The sequence below is a fragment of the Balaenoptera borealis genome (genome assembly GCF_965194805.1).
Source record: "Balaenoptera borealis genome assembly, chromosome: 1".
NCBI lineage: Eukaryota > Metazoa > Chordata > Mammalia > Artiodactyla > Balaenopteridae > Balaenoptera > Balaenoptera borealis.
In genome coordinates, this window is record NC_138860.1 from 43,871,906 (window position 1) to 43,891,354 (window position 19,449).

At 37.5% G+C, this 19,449-nt stretch overlaps 1 protein-coding gene across 7 annotated transcripts in view; it reads left to right on the forward strand.

The window, feature by feature from the left end:
• KCNK2 (potassium two pore domain channel subfamily K member 2) overlaps window positions 1-14,545 on the forward strand; it is a 243,378-nt gene extending 228,833 nt beyond the window's left edge. For all 7 annotated transcript variants that reach the window (XM_082401937.1, XM_082401939.1, XM_082401935.1 and 4 more), the window contains 2 exons: window positions 12,289-12,640; window positions 13,159-14,545. In XM_082401937.1, the coding sequence (XP_082258063.1) occupies window positions 12,289-12,606 (318 nt within the window). In that variant the 3' untranslated portion in view covers window positions 12,607-12,640; window positions 13,159-14,545. The remainder of the gene's footprint in view (window positions 1-12,288; window positions 12,641-13,158) is intronic.
• The last annotated feature ends 4,904 nt before the right edge of the window (window positions 14,546-19,449 follow it).

The following is a 19,449-nucleotide window of genomic DNA, read 5'->3' on the forward strand; positions in this document are numbered from 1 at the left end:
CAAAATGGAGGAGGAATAAAGTAAGGTTAGCACAGAGAAAAACAAGTGGCAGTATGTGTGCTACACTGTGCCTCATTGTTATCATTGAGATGTGAGATTACAGAGAACATGAATTTGGGGGCATATATTCATTCATTTTACAGGTATGTCTTAGAAGTCAGCTACATACCAGGAACTGTCTAGGTGCTGAGGATATTCATAGAACTTACATCCTAATTGGAGGAGATAGAAAATTAGCAAATAAATGTATTAACATTTGAATTTTGGATAAGCAAAGTCTATTATTATTAACAATAAGAAGATTTTTTATTGACGTATAGTTGATTTACAATGTTTGTGTTAGTTTCAGGTGTACAGCAAAGTGATCCAGTTATACATATATATATATATATCCTTTTTCAGATTCTTTTCTTTTATAGGTTATTATAAAATATTGAGTATAATTCCCTGTGCTATATAATAAGTCCTTGTTGGTTATCTATTTCATATATAGTAGTGTGTATCTGTTAATCCCAAACTCCTAATTTATCCTTCCCACCTTCTTGTTTTCTATGTCTATGGGTCTATTTCTGTTTTGTAAATAAGTTCATTTGTATCATTTTTTAAGATTTCACTTATAAGCAATATCATTTGATATTTGTCTTTGGCTTACTTAGCATAATAACCTCTAGGTCCATTCATATTGCTGAAAATAGCATTATTTAGTTCATTTTTATGGCTGAGTAATATTCCATTGTATATATGTGTGTATATATGTATATACATGTACACATATATGTGTGTATATATGTATATGTGTATACACACACACACACACACACACACACACACACACACACACACCACATCTAATAAGATATTTTTAAGATAAAAATATGAGAAGACCATTACCAAAGAAAAGGGGAGGCAGATCCTATGAAGGTCAGTGGCCTTTCTGGAGGTAAAAGTTTGGTAACCAAAACAAAGCTAATGGAAGCAATTCAGCAAGTGGTTGATCTCCAAAATATACAAACAGCTCATGCACTCAATATCAAAAAAGCAAACAACACAATCAAAAATGGGCAGAAGACCTAAAGAAACATTTCTCCAAAGAAGATATACAGATAGCTAAAAAGCACATGAAAAGAGGCTCAACTTCACTAATTATTAGAGAAAGGCAAATCAAAACTACAATGAGGTATCACCTCACACCAGTCAGAATGGCCATCATCAAAAAATCTACAAACAATAAATGCTGGAGAGGGTGTGGATAAAAGGGAACCCTCCTACACTGTTGGTGGGAATGTAAATTGGTGCAGCCACTATGGAGAACAGTATGGAGGTTCCTTGAAAAACTAAAAATAGAGTTACCATATGATCCAGCAATCCCACTCCTGGGCATATATGTGGAGAAAACCATAATTCAAAAAAATACATGACCCCAGTGTTCGTTGCAGCACTATTTACAATAGCCAAGACGTGGAAGCAACCTAAATGTCCATCAACAGAGGAATGGGTAAAGAAGATGTGGTACATATATTCAATGGAATATTACTCAGCCATAAAAAGAATGAAATAATGCCATTTGCAGCAACATGGATGGACCTAGAGATTGTCATACTGAGTGAAGTAAGTCAACAGAGAAAGACAAATATCACATGATTTCGCTTATATGTGGAATCTTAAAGAAATGGTACAAATGAAATTATTAACAAAACAGAAATAGAGTCACAGATGTAGAAAACAAACTTATGGTTACCAAGGGGGAAGGGGGGAGGGATAAATTGGGAGTTTGCAATTGACATATACACACTATGATATATAAAACAGATAACTAATAAGAACCTACTGTGTAGCACAGGGAACTCTACTCAGTACTCTGTAATGACCTATATGGGAAAAGAATCTAAAAAAAGACTGGATATATGTATATGTATAACTGATTCACTTAGCTGTACAGCAGAAACTAACAACATTGTAAATCAACTATACCAATAAAAATCAATTAAAAAAAATAATAGACCTAATTTTAGGTCCATCAGTTCTGACAGTGCCTCCAGAATTGAGGCATGATTGAGGGGCTTACTCAGATGGATGTCCTTTAAGTAAGTGATTATTTCTCATTACCCACTTGTATATAGGAGGAGATTGAATATAGTAGTTGATTCTTATACTTTTCACAGACATTTATTTAAACAAAAATGTAGATTCTTAGCTGTTCCCTTTATACTATTAACCTTACTACTAAGATAAGCTCATCATAGAAAACAGTATATTAGTATTTGTCCTTTTTACACTTAGAAAATTATGAATTCTCAAATGGAACAGATTAATTCCTCTTTAATAAAATCATTGGTAAAGTGGGAGTAAAACTCAGAGGAAATGTTTAGTTTTTCATCAATAATTACTGTTTTATTTTATTTTATTTTTTTAACATCTTTATTGGAGTATAATTGCTTTACAATGGTGTGTTAGTTTCTGCTTTATAACAAAGTGAATCAGCTATACATATACATATATCCCCATATCTCCTCCCTATCCCACCCCTCTAGGTGGTCACAAAGCACCGAGCTGATCTCCCTGTGCTATGTGGCTGCTTCCCACTAGCTACCTATTTTACATTTGGTAGTGTATATATGTCCATGCCACACTTTCACTTCGTCCCAGCTTACCGTTCCCACTCCCTGTGCGCTAAAGTCCATTCTTCATGTCTGCATCTTTATTCCGGTCCTGCCCCTAGGTTCTTCTGAACCTTTTTTTTTTTTGATTGATATACATGTGGTAGCATACAGTATTTGTTTTTCTCTTTCAGACTGAGTTCACTGTGTATGACAGACTGTATGTCCATCCATCTCACTATAAATAACTCAATTTCGTTTCTTTTTATGGCTGAGTAATATTCCATTGTATATATGTGCCACATCTTTATCCATTCATCTGTTGATGAACACTTAGGTTGCTTCCATGTCCTGGCTATTGTAAATAGAGCTGCCATGAACATTATGGTACAGAACTCTTTTTGAATTATGGTTTTCTTAGGGTATATGCCCAGGAGTGGGATTGCTGGGTCATATGGTAGGTCTATTTTTAGTTTTTTAAGGAACCTCCATACTGTCCTCCATAGTGGCTGTATCAATTTACATTCCCACCAACAGTGCAAGAGGGTTCCCTTTTCTCCACACCCTCTCCAGCATATATTGTTTGTAGATTTTTTGGTGATGGCCATTCTGACTGGTGTGAGGTGATACCTCATTGTAGTTTTGATTTGCATTTCTCTGATGATTAGTGATGTTGAGCGTCCCTTCATGTGTTTGTTGGCAATGTGTATATCTTCTTTGGAGAAATGTCTGTTTAGGTCTTCTGCCCATTTTTGGATTGGGTTGTTTGTTTTTTTTGATATTGAGCTGCATGAGCTGCTTGTAAATTTTGGAGATTAATCCTTTGTCACTTGCTTCATTTGTAAATATTTTCCCCCATTCTGAGGGTTGTCTTTTTGTCTCGTTTATGGTTTCCTTTGCTGTGCAAAAGCTTTTAAGTTTCATTAGGTCCCATTTGTTTATTTTTGGTTTTATTTCCATTTCTCTAGGAGGTGGGTCAAAAAGGATCTTGCTGTGATTTATGTCATAGAGTATTCTGCCTGTGTTTTCCTCTAAGAGTTTTATACTGTCTGGCCTTAAATTTAGGTCCTTAATCCATTTTGAGTTTCTTTTTGTGTATGGTGTTAGGGAGTGTTCTAATTTCATTCTTTTACATGTACCTGTCCAGTTTTCCCAGCACCACTTATTGAAGAGACTGTCTTTTCTCCATGGTATATTCTTGCCTCCTTTATCAAAAATAAGGTGACCATATGTGTGTGGGTTTATTTCTGGGCTTTCTTTCCTGTTCCATTGATCTATATTTCTGTTTTTGTGCCAGTACCATACTATCTTGATTACTGTAGCTTTGTGTTAGAGTCTGAAGTCTGGGAGCCTGATTCCTCCAGCTCCATTTTTCTTTCTCAAGATTTCTTTGGCTATTCAGGGTCTTTTGTGTTTCCATACAAATTGCGAAATATTTTGTTCTAGTTCTGTGAAAAATGCCATTGTTAGTTTGATAGGGATTGCATTGAATCTGTAGATTGCTTTTGGTAGTATAGTCATTTCCACAATGTTGATTCTTCCAATCCAAGAACATGGTATATCTCTCCATCTGATTGTATCATCTTTAATTTCTTTCATCAGTCTCTTATAGTTTTCTGCATACAGGTCTTTTGTCTCCTTAGGTAGATTTATTCCTAGGTATTTTATTCTTTCTGTTGCAATGGTAAATGGGAGTGTTTCCTTAATTTCTCTTTCAGATTTTTCATCATTACTGTATAGGAATGCAAGAGATTTCTGTGCATTAATTTTGTACCCTGCTACTTTACCAAATTCATTGATTAGCTCTAGTAGTTTTCTGGTAGCATCTTTAGGATCCTCTATGTATAGTATCATGTTATCTGCAAACAGTGACAGCTTTACTTCTTTTCCGATTTGGATTCCTTTTATTTCTTTTTCTTCTCTGATTGCTCTGGCTAAAACTTCCAAAACAATGTTGAATATTAGTGGTGAGAGTGGACAACCTTGTCTTGTTCCCAATCTTAGAGGAAGTGGTTTCAGTTTTTCACCACTGAGAATGATGTTGGCTGCGGGTTTGCCATATATGGCCTTTATTATGTTGAGGTAAGTTCCCTCTATGTGTACTTTCTGGAGGGTTTTTATCATAAATTGGTGTTGAATTTTGTTGAAAGATTTTCCTCCATCTATTGAGATGATCATATGGTTTTTCTCCTTCATTTGTTGATTGATTGATTTGCGTATATTGATTGATTTGCGTATATTGAAGAATCCTTGCATTCCTGGGATAAACCCCACTTGATCATGTTGTATGACCCTTTTAATGTGCTGTTGGATTCTGTTTGCTAGTATTTTGTTGAGGAATTTTGCATCTATGTTCATCAGTGATATTGGCCTGTAGTTTTCTTTCTTTGTGACATCTTTGTCTGGTTTTGGTATCAGGGTGATTGTGGCCTCGTAGAATGAGTTTGGGAGTGATCCTCCCTCTGCTATATTTTGGAAGAGTTTGAGAAGGATAGGTGTTAGCTCTTCTCTAAATGTTTGATAGAATTCGCCTATGAAGCCATCTGGTCCTGGGCTTTTGTTTGTTGGAAGATTTTTAATCACAGTCTCAATTTCAGTGCTTGTGATTGGTCTGTTTATATTTTCTATTTCTTCCTGGTTCAGTCTCAGAAGGTTGTGCTTTTCTAAGAATGTGTCCATTTCTTCCAGGTTGTCCATTTTACTGGCATATAGTTGCTTGTAGTAATCTCTCATGATCCGTTGTATTTCTGCAGTGTCTGTTGTTACTTCTCCTTTTTCATTTCTAATTCTATTGATCTGAGTTTTCTCCCTTTTTTTCTTGATGAGTCTGGCTAATGGTTTATCAATTTTGTTTATCTTCTCAAAGAACCAGCTTTTAGTTTTATTGACCTTTGCTATTATTTCCTTCATTTCTTTTTCATTTATTTCTGATCTGATCTTTATGATTTCTTTCCTTAACTTTGGGGTTTTTTTGGTTCTTCTTTCTCTAATTGCTTTAGGTGTAAGGTTAGGTTGTTTATTTGAGTTGTCTCCTGTCTCTTGAGGTAGGATTGTTTTGCTATAAACTTCCCTTTTAGAACCGCTTTTGCAGCATCCCATAGGTTTTCAGTCATCCTGTTTTCATTGTCATTTGTTTCTAGGTATTTTTTGATTTCCTCTTTGATTTCTTCAGTGATCTCTTGGCTGTTTAGTAGTGCGTTGTTTAGTCTCCATGTGTTTGTATTTTTTACAGAGTTTTTCCTGTAATTGATATTTAGTCTCATAGCGTTGTGGTTGGAAAAGATACTTGATATGATTTAAATTTTCTTATATTTACCAAGGTTTGATTTGTGACCCAAGATATGATCTATCCTGGAGAATGTTCCATGAGCACTTGAGAAGAAAGTGTATTCTGTTGTTTTTGGATGGAATGTCCTATAAATATCAATTAAGTCCATCTTGTTTAATGTATCATTTAAAGCTTGTGTTTCCTTATTTATTTTCATTTGGATGATCTGTCCATTGGTGAAAGTGGGGTGTTAAAGTCCCCTACTATGATTGTGTTACTGTCGATTTCCCCTTTTATGACTCTTAGCATTTGCCTTAGGTATTGAGGTGCTCCTATGTTGGGTGCATAAATATTTAAAATTGTTATATCTTCTTCTTGGATTGATCCCTTCATCATTATGTAGTGTTCTTCTTTGTCTATTGTAATAGTCTTTGTTTTAAAGTCTATTTTTTCTGGTATGAGAATTGCTACTCCAGCTTTCTTTTGATTTCCATTTGCATGGAATATCTTTTTCCATCCCCCCACTTCCAGTCTGTATGTGTCCCTAGGTCTGAAGTGGGTCTCTTGTAGACAGCATATGTATGGGTCTTGTTTTTGTATCCATTCAGCCAGTCTTTGTCTTTTGGTGGGAGCATTTAATCCATTTACATTTAAGGTAATTATCGATATGTATGTTCCTATTACCATTTTCTTAATTGTTTTGGGTTTGTTATGGTAGGTCTTTTCCTTCTCTTGTGTTTCCCACTTAGAGAAGTTCCTTCAGCATTTGTTGTAAGCTGGTTTGTTGGTGCTGAATTCTCTTAGCTTTTGCTTGTCTGTAAAGATTTTAATTTCTCTGTCAAATCTGAAGGAGATCCTTGCTGGGTAGAGTAATCTTGGTTGTAGGTTTTTCCCTTTCATCCCTTTAAATATGTCCTGCCACTCCCTTTTGGCTTGCAGAGTTTCTGCTGAAAGATCAGCTGTTAACCTTATGGGAATTCCCTTGTATGTTATTATTTTCTTTTCCCTTGCTGCATTTAATATTTTTTCTTTGTATTTAATTTTTGATAGTTTGATTAATTTGTGTCTCGGCGTGTTTCTCCTTGGATTTATCCTGTATGGAACTCTCTGTGCTTCCTGGGCTTGATTATCTCCTTTCCCATGTTATGGAAGTTTTCAACTATAATCTCTTCAAATATCTTCTCAGTCCCTTTCTTTTTCTCTTCTTCTTCTGGGACCCCTATAATTCGAATGTTGGTGCGTTTAATGTTGTCCCAGAGGTCTCTGAGCTGTCCTGAATTCTTTTCATTCTTTTTTCTTTATTCTGTTCTGCAGGAGTTATTTCCACTATTTTATCTTCCAGGTCACTTATCTGTTCTTCTGCCTCATTTATTCTGCTATTGATTCCTTCTAGAGAATTTAAAATTTCATTTATTGTGTTATTCATCATTGTTTGTTTGCTCTTTAATTCTTCTAGGTCCTTGTTAAATGTTTCTTGTATTTTCTCCATTCTATTTCCAAGATTTTGGATCATCTTTACTCTCATTACTCTGAATTCTTTTTCAGGTGGACTGCCTATTTCCTCTTCATTTGTTTTGGTCTGATGGGTTTTTACCTTGCTCCTTCATCTGTTGTGTTTTTCTCTGTCTTCTCATTTTGATTAACTTACTGTGTTTGGGGTCTCCTTTTCGCAGGCTGCCATTTTGTAATTCCCGTTGTTTATGGTGTCTGCCCTCAGTGCCTAAGGTTGGTTTAGTGGATTGTGTAGGCTTCCTGGTGGAGGGAACTGGGGCCTGTGTTCTGGTGGATGAGGCTGGATCTTTTCTTTCTGGTGGGCAGGACTGCGTCCGGTGGTGTGTTTTGGGGTGCCTGTGACCTTATTATGATTTTAGGCAGCGTCTCTGCTAATGGGTGGGTTTGTGTTCCTGTCTTGCTAGTTGTTTGGCATAGGGTGTCCAGCACTGTAGCTTGCTGGTTGTTGAGTGGAGCTAGGTCTTAACGTTGAGATGGAGATCTCTGGGAGAGCTTTTGCCATTTGATATTATGTGGAGCTGAGAGGTCTCTGGTGGACCAGTGTCCTGAACTCGGCTCTCCCACCCCAGTGGCACAGGCCTGACACCTGGCTGGAGCACCAAGACCCTGTCAGCCACACAGCTCAGAAGAAAAATGAGACAAAATGAACGAAAAAATGAAAGAAAAAAATTAAGTTATTAAATTAAAAAAATTATTAAAAGTAAAAAAAAATTAAAAAGTAATAAAAAAAAAAGAAAGAAGAGAGCAACCAAACCAAAAACAAATCCACCAATGATAACCAGTGCTAAAAAGTATACTAAAAAACAAAAGAAAAACAAAAAGAAAAACAAAAACGGACAGACAGAATCCTAGGACAAATGGTAAAAGCAAAGCTGTACAGGCAAAATCACACAAAGAAGCATACATAAACACACTCACAAAAAGAGAAAAGGGAAAAAATATATATATATATCTATATATAGATAAAAGGAAGAGAGCAACCAAATCAATAAACAAATCTACCAAGGATAATAAACTCTATATAGTAAACTAAGGTAAACATAAAACCAAAACAAATTAGATACAGAAAGCAAACCCCAAGTCTACAGTGCTCCCAAAGTCCACCACCTCAATTTTGGGAAAATTTGTTGTCTATTCAGGTATTCCAGTGATGCAGGGTACATCAAGTTGATTGTGGAGATTTAATCCTCTGCTCCTGAGTCTGCTGGAAGAAATTTCCATTTCTCTTCTTTGTTTGCACAGCTCCCGGGGTTCAGCTTTGGATTTGGACCTGCCTCTGCATGTAGGTCACGTGAGAGCATCTGTTCTTCACTCAGACAGGATGGGGTTAAAGTAACAGCTGATTAGGGGGCTCTGGCTCACTCAGGCCAGGGGGGAGGGAGGGGTACGGAATGTGGGGTGAGCCTGCAGCAGCCGAGGCTGGCGTGACATTGCACCAGCCTGAGGCCCACCGTGTGTTCTCCTGGGGAAGTTGTCTCTGGATCATGGGACCCTGGCAGTGGCGTGTTGCACAGGCTCCTGGGAGGGGAGGTGTGGATAGTGACCTGTGCTTGCACACAGGTTTCTTGGTGGCTGCAGGAGCAGCCTTAGCGTCTCATGCCTGCCTCTGGTGTCTGCGCGGATAATTGCAGCTCGTGCCCATCTCTGGAGCTCGTTTAGGCAGCGCTCTGAATCCCCTCTCCTCGCACACACCGAAACAATGGTCTCTTGCCTCTTAGGCATGTCCATACTTTTTCTGGACTCCCTGCTGGCTAGCTGTGGCGTACTAGCCCCCTTCAGGCTGTGTTCACGCAGCCAACCCCAGTCCTCTCCCTGGGATCTGACCTCTGAAGTCTGAGCCTCAGCTCCCAGCCCCCACCTGTCCTGGCGGGTGAGCAGACAAGCCTCTCAGGCTGGTGAGTGGTGGTCAACACCAATCCTCTGTGCAGGAATCTCTCCAATTTGCCCTCTGCACCCCTGTTGCTGTGCTCTCCTCTGTGTCTCTGAAGCTCCTCCCACCACCCCGTCTCTGCCAGTGAAGGGGCTTCCTAGTGTGTGGTAACTTTTCCTCCTTCACAGCTCCCTCCCACTGGTGCAGGTCCCGTCCCTATTCTTTTGTCTCTGTTTTTTCTTTTTTCTTTTGCCCTACTGAGGTATGTGGGGAGTTTCTTGCCTTTTGGGAAGTCTGAGGTCTTGTGCCAGTGTTCAGTAGGTGTTCTGTAGGAGTTGTTCCACATGTAGATATATTTCTGATGTACTTGTGGGGAAGAAGATGATCTCCACATCTTACTCCTCTGCCATCTTGAAGATCTCCTACTGTTTTACTTTAAACAGCAAATTTAACACAGCTCAGGATTATCTGTTTGTACTGTAAACTAGAAGAATTTAATAACATGTTGGACAATGATTAACTGTATGGTTCAAAACCATATTAATCAGGTTTTCTCTTTGTGTTTGTGCACCATCTTTAAGCAGGCTGCAATTTTCCGTCTTTAAAATTAAATTGGAACTGGTAGAGAAACAACTGAATCTCTTAACTGTTTATGTTAAAATATTATTTCGAAACTTTCTTGATAGTATTTACTTATTAATTCAATGCAATTCATCAAGTTTCTACTCAGTGCCTTCTCTATTCCAGACGCTAGATGTTTTATATACACCAATGAATGTAGTATAGACTCCGAACTCAAGAATGCTTAGTCTAATCAAAAAGACAGCTAGGTAAATAGAAGAAGAATATCAACAGTTGGAGGGTTTATTTATAAGTGCATTTGGAGTGATTTAGCATTTTTTACCACTGATTGATACTGCCTATACTTTTCTAACCAGAGAGTCCCCCCAAAGCAGAATTAAAAATTCAATAATTGCTTTTAGAGCTAAGTACAGTAGACACAGTCCCTTATGGGAACAGTAAGAATCTTCAGGCTGAATCACTATAAATTTAGCTCTTCTTTCCCTGAAAGTTCCCTTTAAGTTGCCTCAGTGATTAAGGAATGCTTGATCTTGCCAGTTATGCATGCCACAAAGTTCTCATTTTTCCAGTTTGCTTTTTTCAGAACCAGACCCAGAAAACAAGCAATTATTTCTTGCTAGGTCAATACAAGTGGGAAATAAAAGACCTTTATAAAATAAAAGTAGATCATCAAATGTGTGCATGTATGTGATTATGGATGGATGAGGAAGAGTTGGTCTGCCATGTGCCACCTTCTAAGGATATTTGAACAGTTTCCATACACACACATACACACACACAAATTTATATCTATGACCATCCGAGTGCATGTATACATCATGTTGAAGTAGATGTACATACATATGTGCTCTTATAAATCAGATTTTTAGTATAAATATTTAGAACCTGACTTTGTCCGATCAAGCTGCTATAACAAAATACCACACACTGGGGATCTTATAAACAGCATTTATTTCTCACAGTTCTAGAGATTCAAGATCACAGTGCCAGCATGACAGAGTGAGGACTCTCTTCCTGGTTTGTAGACAGAGCCTTCTTACTGTGTCCTCACATGGTGGAAGGGGTGAGGGATCTCTCTGGAACCTCTTTTGTAAGAGTGCTGATCTCATTCATGAAGGCTTTACTTCATGACTTAAGCACCTCCCTAAGGCCCCACCTACTAATATAATCACCTTTGCAGTTAGTATTTCAACATATGAATTTTCAGGAGACACCAACGTTCAGACTATAGTAGAAACCATCAGTTATATTTCGCACATCAATATTTAAAACAAAAAGCGACAGAGGTAAAATAAAACAAAACAAAGCAGTAGTTATTTGCTTGCCAGGTTAAAAGGAGCCCATGTCACTTAAAAATTGAGTTCCGTGGAGCTCCCTAATCCGAGAGCAGAAGTGCTAGCAATAGGGAATGGGGGACTTGTTCCACGTTAGGAGATTATTCTAAGAGATATCCTAGATTATTAAATTCTAGTTGGTTAAGAAAAAGATTATAAAGTTTCCTGCGGGATGGGTCATTATTCTATTTTAGGTCACTAAAGTGCAGATATAATTTTAAAGAGGTTGAAGAAAACATTATGCAAATGCTTAGCACTTGGCAATGTCTTTTTATTCAACCTCAAACAAAGGCCACAATGATAACTATATAGTGATAGGCTCTTGCAGTTGAAGTGCATTACCCAGCCATCCTGCTAGGTGTGTGCTGTGAAGATGCCTGTTCCACAGCTGAGGAAATGGCAGCTCAGACAGGTTAACTTCACTAATTCCACAAACATTCATTGAGAAACTATTCCTTGGACTTAATCATTCTCCAAATGGGCCTCAAAATGAACTTGCCAGGCCTTGTTTATTTGCTTTCCCTGGAATCAGAAACAAAATATTTTATTGCTTATTTAGTAAATAGAGGATTCCTAAATGACCAGTGTGGGGTTGGAGTCAAAGTTCTTGCACACACCATTTCTGCTCTCTAAAATCTCTGTTTATATCCTGAGCAAACAGCATCACTGCTATGAGAACCAACCAGGTCACCTGGGTTCACACTCCAGGCTGTTTTACTCTGTCTTGCTGCTTCTCCTATGTCTTACTGCCTTCTCTACATTCAAATACTTCTTTAAATTACAGATTAAAAAAGAAACAGAGCTTTAAAAAGTTAGAGATTGCCTTTTGATCAGAAGTTTCAATGACAGGATTTGTCTCCAAAAACAAGGGCGTCTAGTACCTCTAATATAATTTGGTTAATAGAGTTTAAGCTCACAGATTCATTTTTAGAGTCATATCTATATAAAATGGAAGCTTGTTCCTCACAACTTGCCTAAGTACCTCAATTCTCAGATCTCTCATATTACAAAAGGCTACGGTCTTCTTTTTAGAACCCCCAAATACAGTGATCAGAAGATAAAGCACACAAAACATTGACTGTCCTGTTGGTGTCTCTCTGTCTTTTCTCTGCGTGCACGTTCCAGGTGGGAGAGTTCAGAGCCCATGCTGCTGAGTGGACAGCCAATGTCACGGCCGAATTCAAGGAAACCAGGAGGCGGCTGAGCGTGGAGATTTACGACAAGTTCCAGCGTGCCACCTCCATAAAGCGGAAGCTCTCTGCAGAACTGGCTGGGAACCACAACCAGGAGCTGACTCCCTGTAGGAGGACCCTGTCAGTGAACCACCTCGCCAGCGAGAGGGACGTCTTGCCTCCCTTACTGAAAACTGAAAGTATCTATTTGAACGGATTGACGCCACACTGTGCAGGCGAGGAAATTGCTGTTATTGAGAACATTAAGTAGCCCTCTCTTTGAAGAGCCCTAGGCATAGCCATAGGTGAGGACCTCTATATGCTCTTTTTGACTGTTGTTGGTAGCGTTTTTTAAATTGTGCATGAGCTCCAAAAAGGAAAAAAAAAAAAAAATAGATACACCTATCATGGTCATCTACCATCAAGAGAATTTGAATTCTGAGCCAGCACTATCTTTTTGATGATTCTTGTTGAATGGTCCACTTTCTTTGACCAGTGGAATAAAACAAGCAATGTCTGATGCCTTTTTGTGCCCAGACTGTTTTCCTCTCTCTTTTCCAAGTGTGCCAAAAGGCCTCAGAATGAATTATAAGTGTTTCCGGTGATAATGTAGCTTTGAGGGATCAGTCCTTAACTTTTCAGGGTCTACCTAACTGAGCCTAGATTATGGACCATTTATGGATGACAACATTTCTTTTTGTAAATGGCAAGAAATTCTTTTGCAGCCTTTTACCTAAGAAATTTTCTGTCAGTGCCTTATCTTACGAAGAAACAGAACCTCTCTAGCTAATGTGTGGTTTCTCCTTCCCCGCCCCACCCCTAGGCTCAACTCCGCAGTCCTTTACCCCACAACTCCTGTTTGAATACCATACCTTGCTGGAAACAGTGTGTAAAATGACCGAAGTGATGATGCCCGAAGAAGGAATAGATGCCAAATTAGATGGACATTGAAGCAACACTCAGAAACCCTAGCGTTAAAGGCACTGCAGAGAAATGAGGTGCAAAGACGGCCCCTCTGAGTATTTATTTGACTCAGGTACCAGTGGTACATATATACAGTGTAATTATTACCAGGCCAGTAAAATTGACTGCTCTCAATCAGTCCCTTTTTTCCTGGCAGTATTTAAAATTTATCATTTTTGACTAACTATATATACATCTTTTAACGGTGGAAGAAGAAAAGCCATATATATATATATATATATATATATATATATATATATATATATATATCTCCATATATATACATAAATGATCTGACAAAACTACAAAAATGGATATTCTTGAAGGTGAATTTAGACAGTTGGTGTGAATTGCCATTTGGATGAAAAGAAGATAGTAAAACAATGTGTTACAAGCATTTGCTAATAAACATTGTACTGCCAGCATCTATTGGCTTTTTGATGTATGAAAAGCTCATATGATTTTCTTTCCTTGGGTGACTTTCGCCAGATGAGGGGCGGAAATGTAGGAGGCAGAGCTGGGCACAGTCCTAGCCTTCTGTGGGTGTACCTCTGGAGTTGCGGCTGGGTGTGAGAGCGGAGTTGAAACTGGGACCACTGTGATTTTGCACATGGAAAAATGCAGATTGCAGGCATAATTCATCTCTGACATTAGAGAAAAAGCTGTTATAGCACAATTTAAATCTTGAGAGTTTTTTTTTTTTTTAAAGATAGTAAAGGCTGTTAATCCTCTTTAGTTTAATTTTATATCTTGCAACTCTTTGGATGTTTTCAAGATTCAGAAGAAATTCAGTAAAGGCACCTAGTAGATTGCTACTCTTTCTTTTATTTTCATACACAGATCTGCTGTACATTGTAAATATAATTTGTAAAATGCAGAAAGAAAATGATTTCCCTAAACATAATGGCAAAACATTACTTTTATTCTTGGGGGTCAGGGGTGTATCTGAATAAGTGGCATTCAGATTAGGGTCTTAAAAAATAAACCCAGGATCTTAAAAAAAAAAAACTTAATAGATGCTTATTTTCCAAAATTTAAATTTAAGCTAGAAATGTAAATATTCAGTTAACTTGTTGAAGGTACTTTTATAAACTTAAAAAATTCTAACCAAAATTTTAGAAAGTCAGGCTCTTTTAGAAGGAAAGCTACACCCATTTCCTCAATAACTGTTCTGAAAGTTCATATGGTGGAATGCACCATGTATAAACTGTGAATTGTATTGACAAATAAAGTTTGTAATTAAAGTCGGCATTTTCTGAGTCTCCTGCTTGCCGCTGAGGACTTAGATCTGATTCTGGCTGTGCAGAACTCCAGAACTTCACTTTTCATGCTGAGTTTTTGTGGCTCCTTTGTTCACAGTATTCAAGAAATATTTTTGATGCAGTATTACTACCCTTGTTAAATACATGCAGATGTTCTTCTTGGTGGCTGTTAATCAAAAGTAAAATCCTGAAATTTCACTTTTAAAATATGATATTTTAAAGAGCATATAAATTCAAGATGGTTTCTATTAAATTATGTTATATCAATCAATATCTTAAATCATTGTTAGACCTTGTCTTGACACTGAAGTAATTGGACTGCCGAACATGGGCACCTGAATATTTTTTGTAGGAAAAGTCAAACATCCTGGCAGTGTTGAAGCCTAAAGAAGGTAGTTGCCAACTAATCTTCTAAACCTCGTACCCCAAATATTTGGACTTGTCCGTATCGTACATAAATTTATTTATTCATTCCCAGGCACCTTGATACTCAGTAAATATCCTAAAACTGATCCCCAGCATTATCCTTAAGATTGGGGAAAATCTAAGGAAACGTGCGTGTATTATATCAATTTTATTTTCTCAAGTTTCATTTTGTTTACCTCTTGTGGAGAGAATATTGACAAAGGTTTGACATAGTCTATGAGTTTATTTTTTCAATGGACCAGTTTAAGAATGAGTAGTTTTGCCCTGAAGGCTATTTGGGAAAATAAAAAGTACCAAGCCCAGCAAGGATGAGGAACTGTCCGATCTGGAATCTTAGACATGGGTTCTAGTCAAGGCTTTCTATCCACCTTACAACTAGTACATTTAAAATGACTGTTTTGGAGTTCTATTATTACATAAATCTATGTACTTTGCTACCATAGTTCATGTCACACTGCCTTTTTTTTCAATATTATTTCACTCTTGCAATACAGGAAAAAGTGAAACTTCTAAAGCCAAGAAGGAATTGAATAATTTGTCTTGGCCGTCAAAAAAAATGAGAGAAGGGTGTAAGGCTTGGTCTTTTTCTCAAATTCTAAGGAACATATGACATAAAAGGAGGACTAAATCCCACCTAACTTTGTATCAAAAAATCTGTAGAATTCACTGATTCTGAAGGCCAGAAGTTCAGACTAAGAGAAATTTTACATTGAACACCAGAAAAAAATATTTAGACATTCTGAAGACTTGAGATAGCTGTTTATGCCTAAGGACTATTTTTGTTTTCCTTTAAAAAAAAAATGTTTGCTGTTCTAGTGAAATCATAACTTATTTGTGGTTTGCATTCCTTACCAAAGTGTGAGTATAAATTTGCTTTTGTGTAAAGTAAAAGATGTCTCTATTTGAATACTCATAACTGCATTAAAATTAATATATGATTTCTGCTTCAGCATGACTTTACTTAAATGTTCTTTTCCAGAGAAACTTACTGGTCTTGCACATGTTCATCTGTTGGTTCTGAGATGGCATGGAGTAACCTGGTTACTTTTGGTAGAAACTTTTGGCAGTAACTTACTGTGGCTATCTTAATAAGGGGAAATCTTCATAACTCCACGGGCCTCCTTCATCCCACCCACCTCAAAGGATTATACAGCTTTTGTTTCGCACATGATACTTCCCCTCCCAGATCTCAGCTACCCCTTCCTAAAAGACAGGGATTAGTTCCAATAACCAGGACTTTTGACTCTGCTCTTTTGTTTGACTCAACACCATTTGTTCACTAAGCCCCAGTTTTTACTATTTCTAATATTCATAAAACCATTTGTTATTTTCCTAGGATTAGTATTATAAAATATGTTCACTGTGTTATGCTTGTTTTCTTTTTATCTGTCATTCTTTTCCAAAGTACTTCTGTACATTCACCAAAGACTCACTGCCTGGTCTTTATTCTTTTTCTTTTGCCCTCTCAGATTGGATTTCTCTCTGAGCTTCATATTCATCTAGCTAACTCCAGTTGGATATCTCCATTTCTCAAAGGCACCACCTCAGCATAACTAAGACTCTCATTATCTTTCCCCAGACCTGGGCCTCCTTAGGTGTCACCTATTTCAGCAAATGGCATCACCGTCCATTTGGTTGGGCAAGTCATCTTTGATGTCATCGTCTCTCCTTCAACCCCATACCCACCTATCACCAAGACATATTGCCTTGCACCCTGAATGTGTCTTGAGTTTATACACAGCCATAACCTTTATCCAAGCCACCGCCATAGCTCCCCCTTCTACTAACTGCTTTTGTTTCATTCTCTGCTCCAGATGAAAGAGTGGTCTTTTTCATATGCAAATCTGATTGTGTTACTGTCCAGTTTAAATCCACTAATTGTCCTTCATTTCTTTAGGAATAAGACCAGAATCCTTCAAATGGGCCTTCTTTTGGCCTCCCTTATACCATCCTCTCCGAGCTCATATTGTATCACTCTCTACCTCTCTGTATCCCAGCCCCAGTGGATTTGTCTTTTTCCATGAAGTTATGCCTGGAATGCTTGCTCTTTTTCCTCAACTTTTTTTCACCTAACAAAAATCCTCCTCATTCTTCATAACTCAGCTTAAGTATCACTTTCTCTGATAAGCTTTCCCTGACTCCAATTCAGGTAACTTTATAATACACTCTATAAAACCCTGTTTATTTCCCTGTTTATGATTACATTCATCACTATTCCTCTTTATTATCTATCTTTCCCACTAGAATCTAACTCATTTGTTTTCGCTTACTAAAGTACTTTTATTTCCAAATACTAGCAAAGTACATATAGTAGGTGCTCAAAAAATACATGATGAATAAATGAATGGAGATAAAAACAGGGACTTAACTATTGTAACCATCTGAAGTATTGTAAACATCTGAAGTATAAATATCCCACATTTTCTCAGCTCTGCAAACATTTATCTGTCCTCTTCTACTGGCTTAGTAGTAAATGGGATACAAATATTTCTCTTATTAACTGACAAGATGGTACTAGTTACTCATTGTATATAAAAAAATCAAAACCAATTCTTCAACTAAGGAGACTTGCAGTTTGTCATTATACACTCTTACTTGTTCTAAACAAGGGTTTCATTATTTTCACTTTCAAATTTTGGTTTCCAGTAGATACTATCAAAGCTTTTCAATTATAATTTAATCCTGAAAATTTGTTTAGAAATTAAGTGTAAATCATATTTGCTAATACTAGGAAATGGGTGCCTTTTATTAGTAGAAAGCTAAATGCACATTTATTATCCTTACCAAATAAAATTCAGCTTTTTCATGCTTAAATTTATAAGCAGTCTGGGAAGAAATCCATTATTGGGTACATCTTGAACTGTATCCAACTGAGAGTATTAGTCACTTACATGGTATAATTTTGAAATCAACTCATAGAGTAAACATTAGTTTTTATCCCATTGATGCCTGACTTTCGTAGATGGCATCTGTTTCTACACTATACAATTAAGAAAGAGTATTGTGTAGACAATTTTTATCATACTACCTATTTTGTTTAAAAAACATTTTAGACTTTTAAATGTTATTGATATTAGACTGTATGTTTTCGGAGTTTTATTAAAAATTCTAAATGAGCATTAGTAAGTGGTAATGTCTGGTGCAGATTCAAATTTTATCATTACCCAAGTATTTTAGAGTTGGAAAGATAGCATCAAGATACTATTAGGGTATCTATCTAACCCATTTTGTCTCTCAGGTGCAACAATTAAGAGTTTATGCATGCACTGAGAAAGTTTAATATTGCCAAGGTCAAGATATATGCAAACAGATTAGCCAAGTGTATGAATCTCTTCAGTGATTACTTTGTATGTGCAAAGAAAATATTACTCTGTTCATGGTTTACCAAGTCAACATTTTTCAAGAGCTTTTAATGTGCCAATCACTAGAAATACTAAGCCAATTAAATGTCTGCTTTCTAGGAGATGGCAGGACACGGACATGCAGCACAGATGGAGGGAATGTCTCGGTGCAGAGGAGCCCTGAGCAAAAAGGCTCTTGCCTGTTTATGGTCCTGGAAGGCTGAGGCAGAAGGGAAGGGAGAAGGGCTAGCAGTGGAAAGTTACTGAGTCAGAGTGGAGAAAAGTACCTCAGTTGAGGCCCCAATAAAGAGGCCTCTGAATAGAGGTGCCTGAATCTGTTTGACTACAACTCTCTGCAGAAGATTACAGTGCTCTGACTGTGGGAAGGGCAGCTTCCAAGACGACAACTGCCAGACAAAACCATGAAATTGCCTATGCTGGGGGCTGAAAGATCACACATAGCATTTTGGCCTGGAGCCAGACTCCTCAGAAAGAACTGTGATCCCTTTAGGAGTATTTTGCATTTGGCCATAGGAAAGTCATTTCAAACCTTAAAATAGGGAGCGTTGTGAATAGATGTATACTTCTAGAACAATCACTCTGGCAAAAGTGTGGAATAGATGCTGAGGGGAATGAGATGAGGAGTATGGCAGGAAGTCCCTGAGAGAGAGATTTGGGTCTGAACCACACGAGGGCACTGGGTAGATGCGGGCTAGGAGGAAGGGGGAGAAGGTTTTGAATTGAAGGCACCTGCTGGGTCACCGAAATGAAAAACCCTCCATGGGCAGTTAGAATACTCAAATGAGTCAGGTCAGGGATCCTGGGAAGAGAAATGAATGTGGGAATCACTGACGTTAGAAGTCTGCACGTTGAAAATGAGAAGTTGATGTCACCACAGTCAATATTGTTAAATAAAATTCCCCTTCTAAATATTAACCCAGTTTTAAATGTTACATAGGTTAGGTGTATTTCAATGCAAGTGAGAACAATCCTCTCATATGAGTTAAATAAGAAGATCTGAGAACATTTTCAACCTAAATGTTAATCAAGCATTACTTGTGGGCTGGTGTTCTAGTAATTACTGTGTACATTTTCTTTGTGGTAAACAGTTTTCATCAGCAA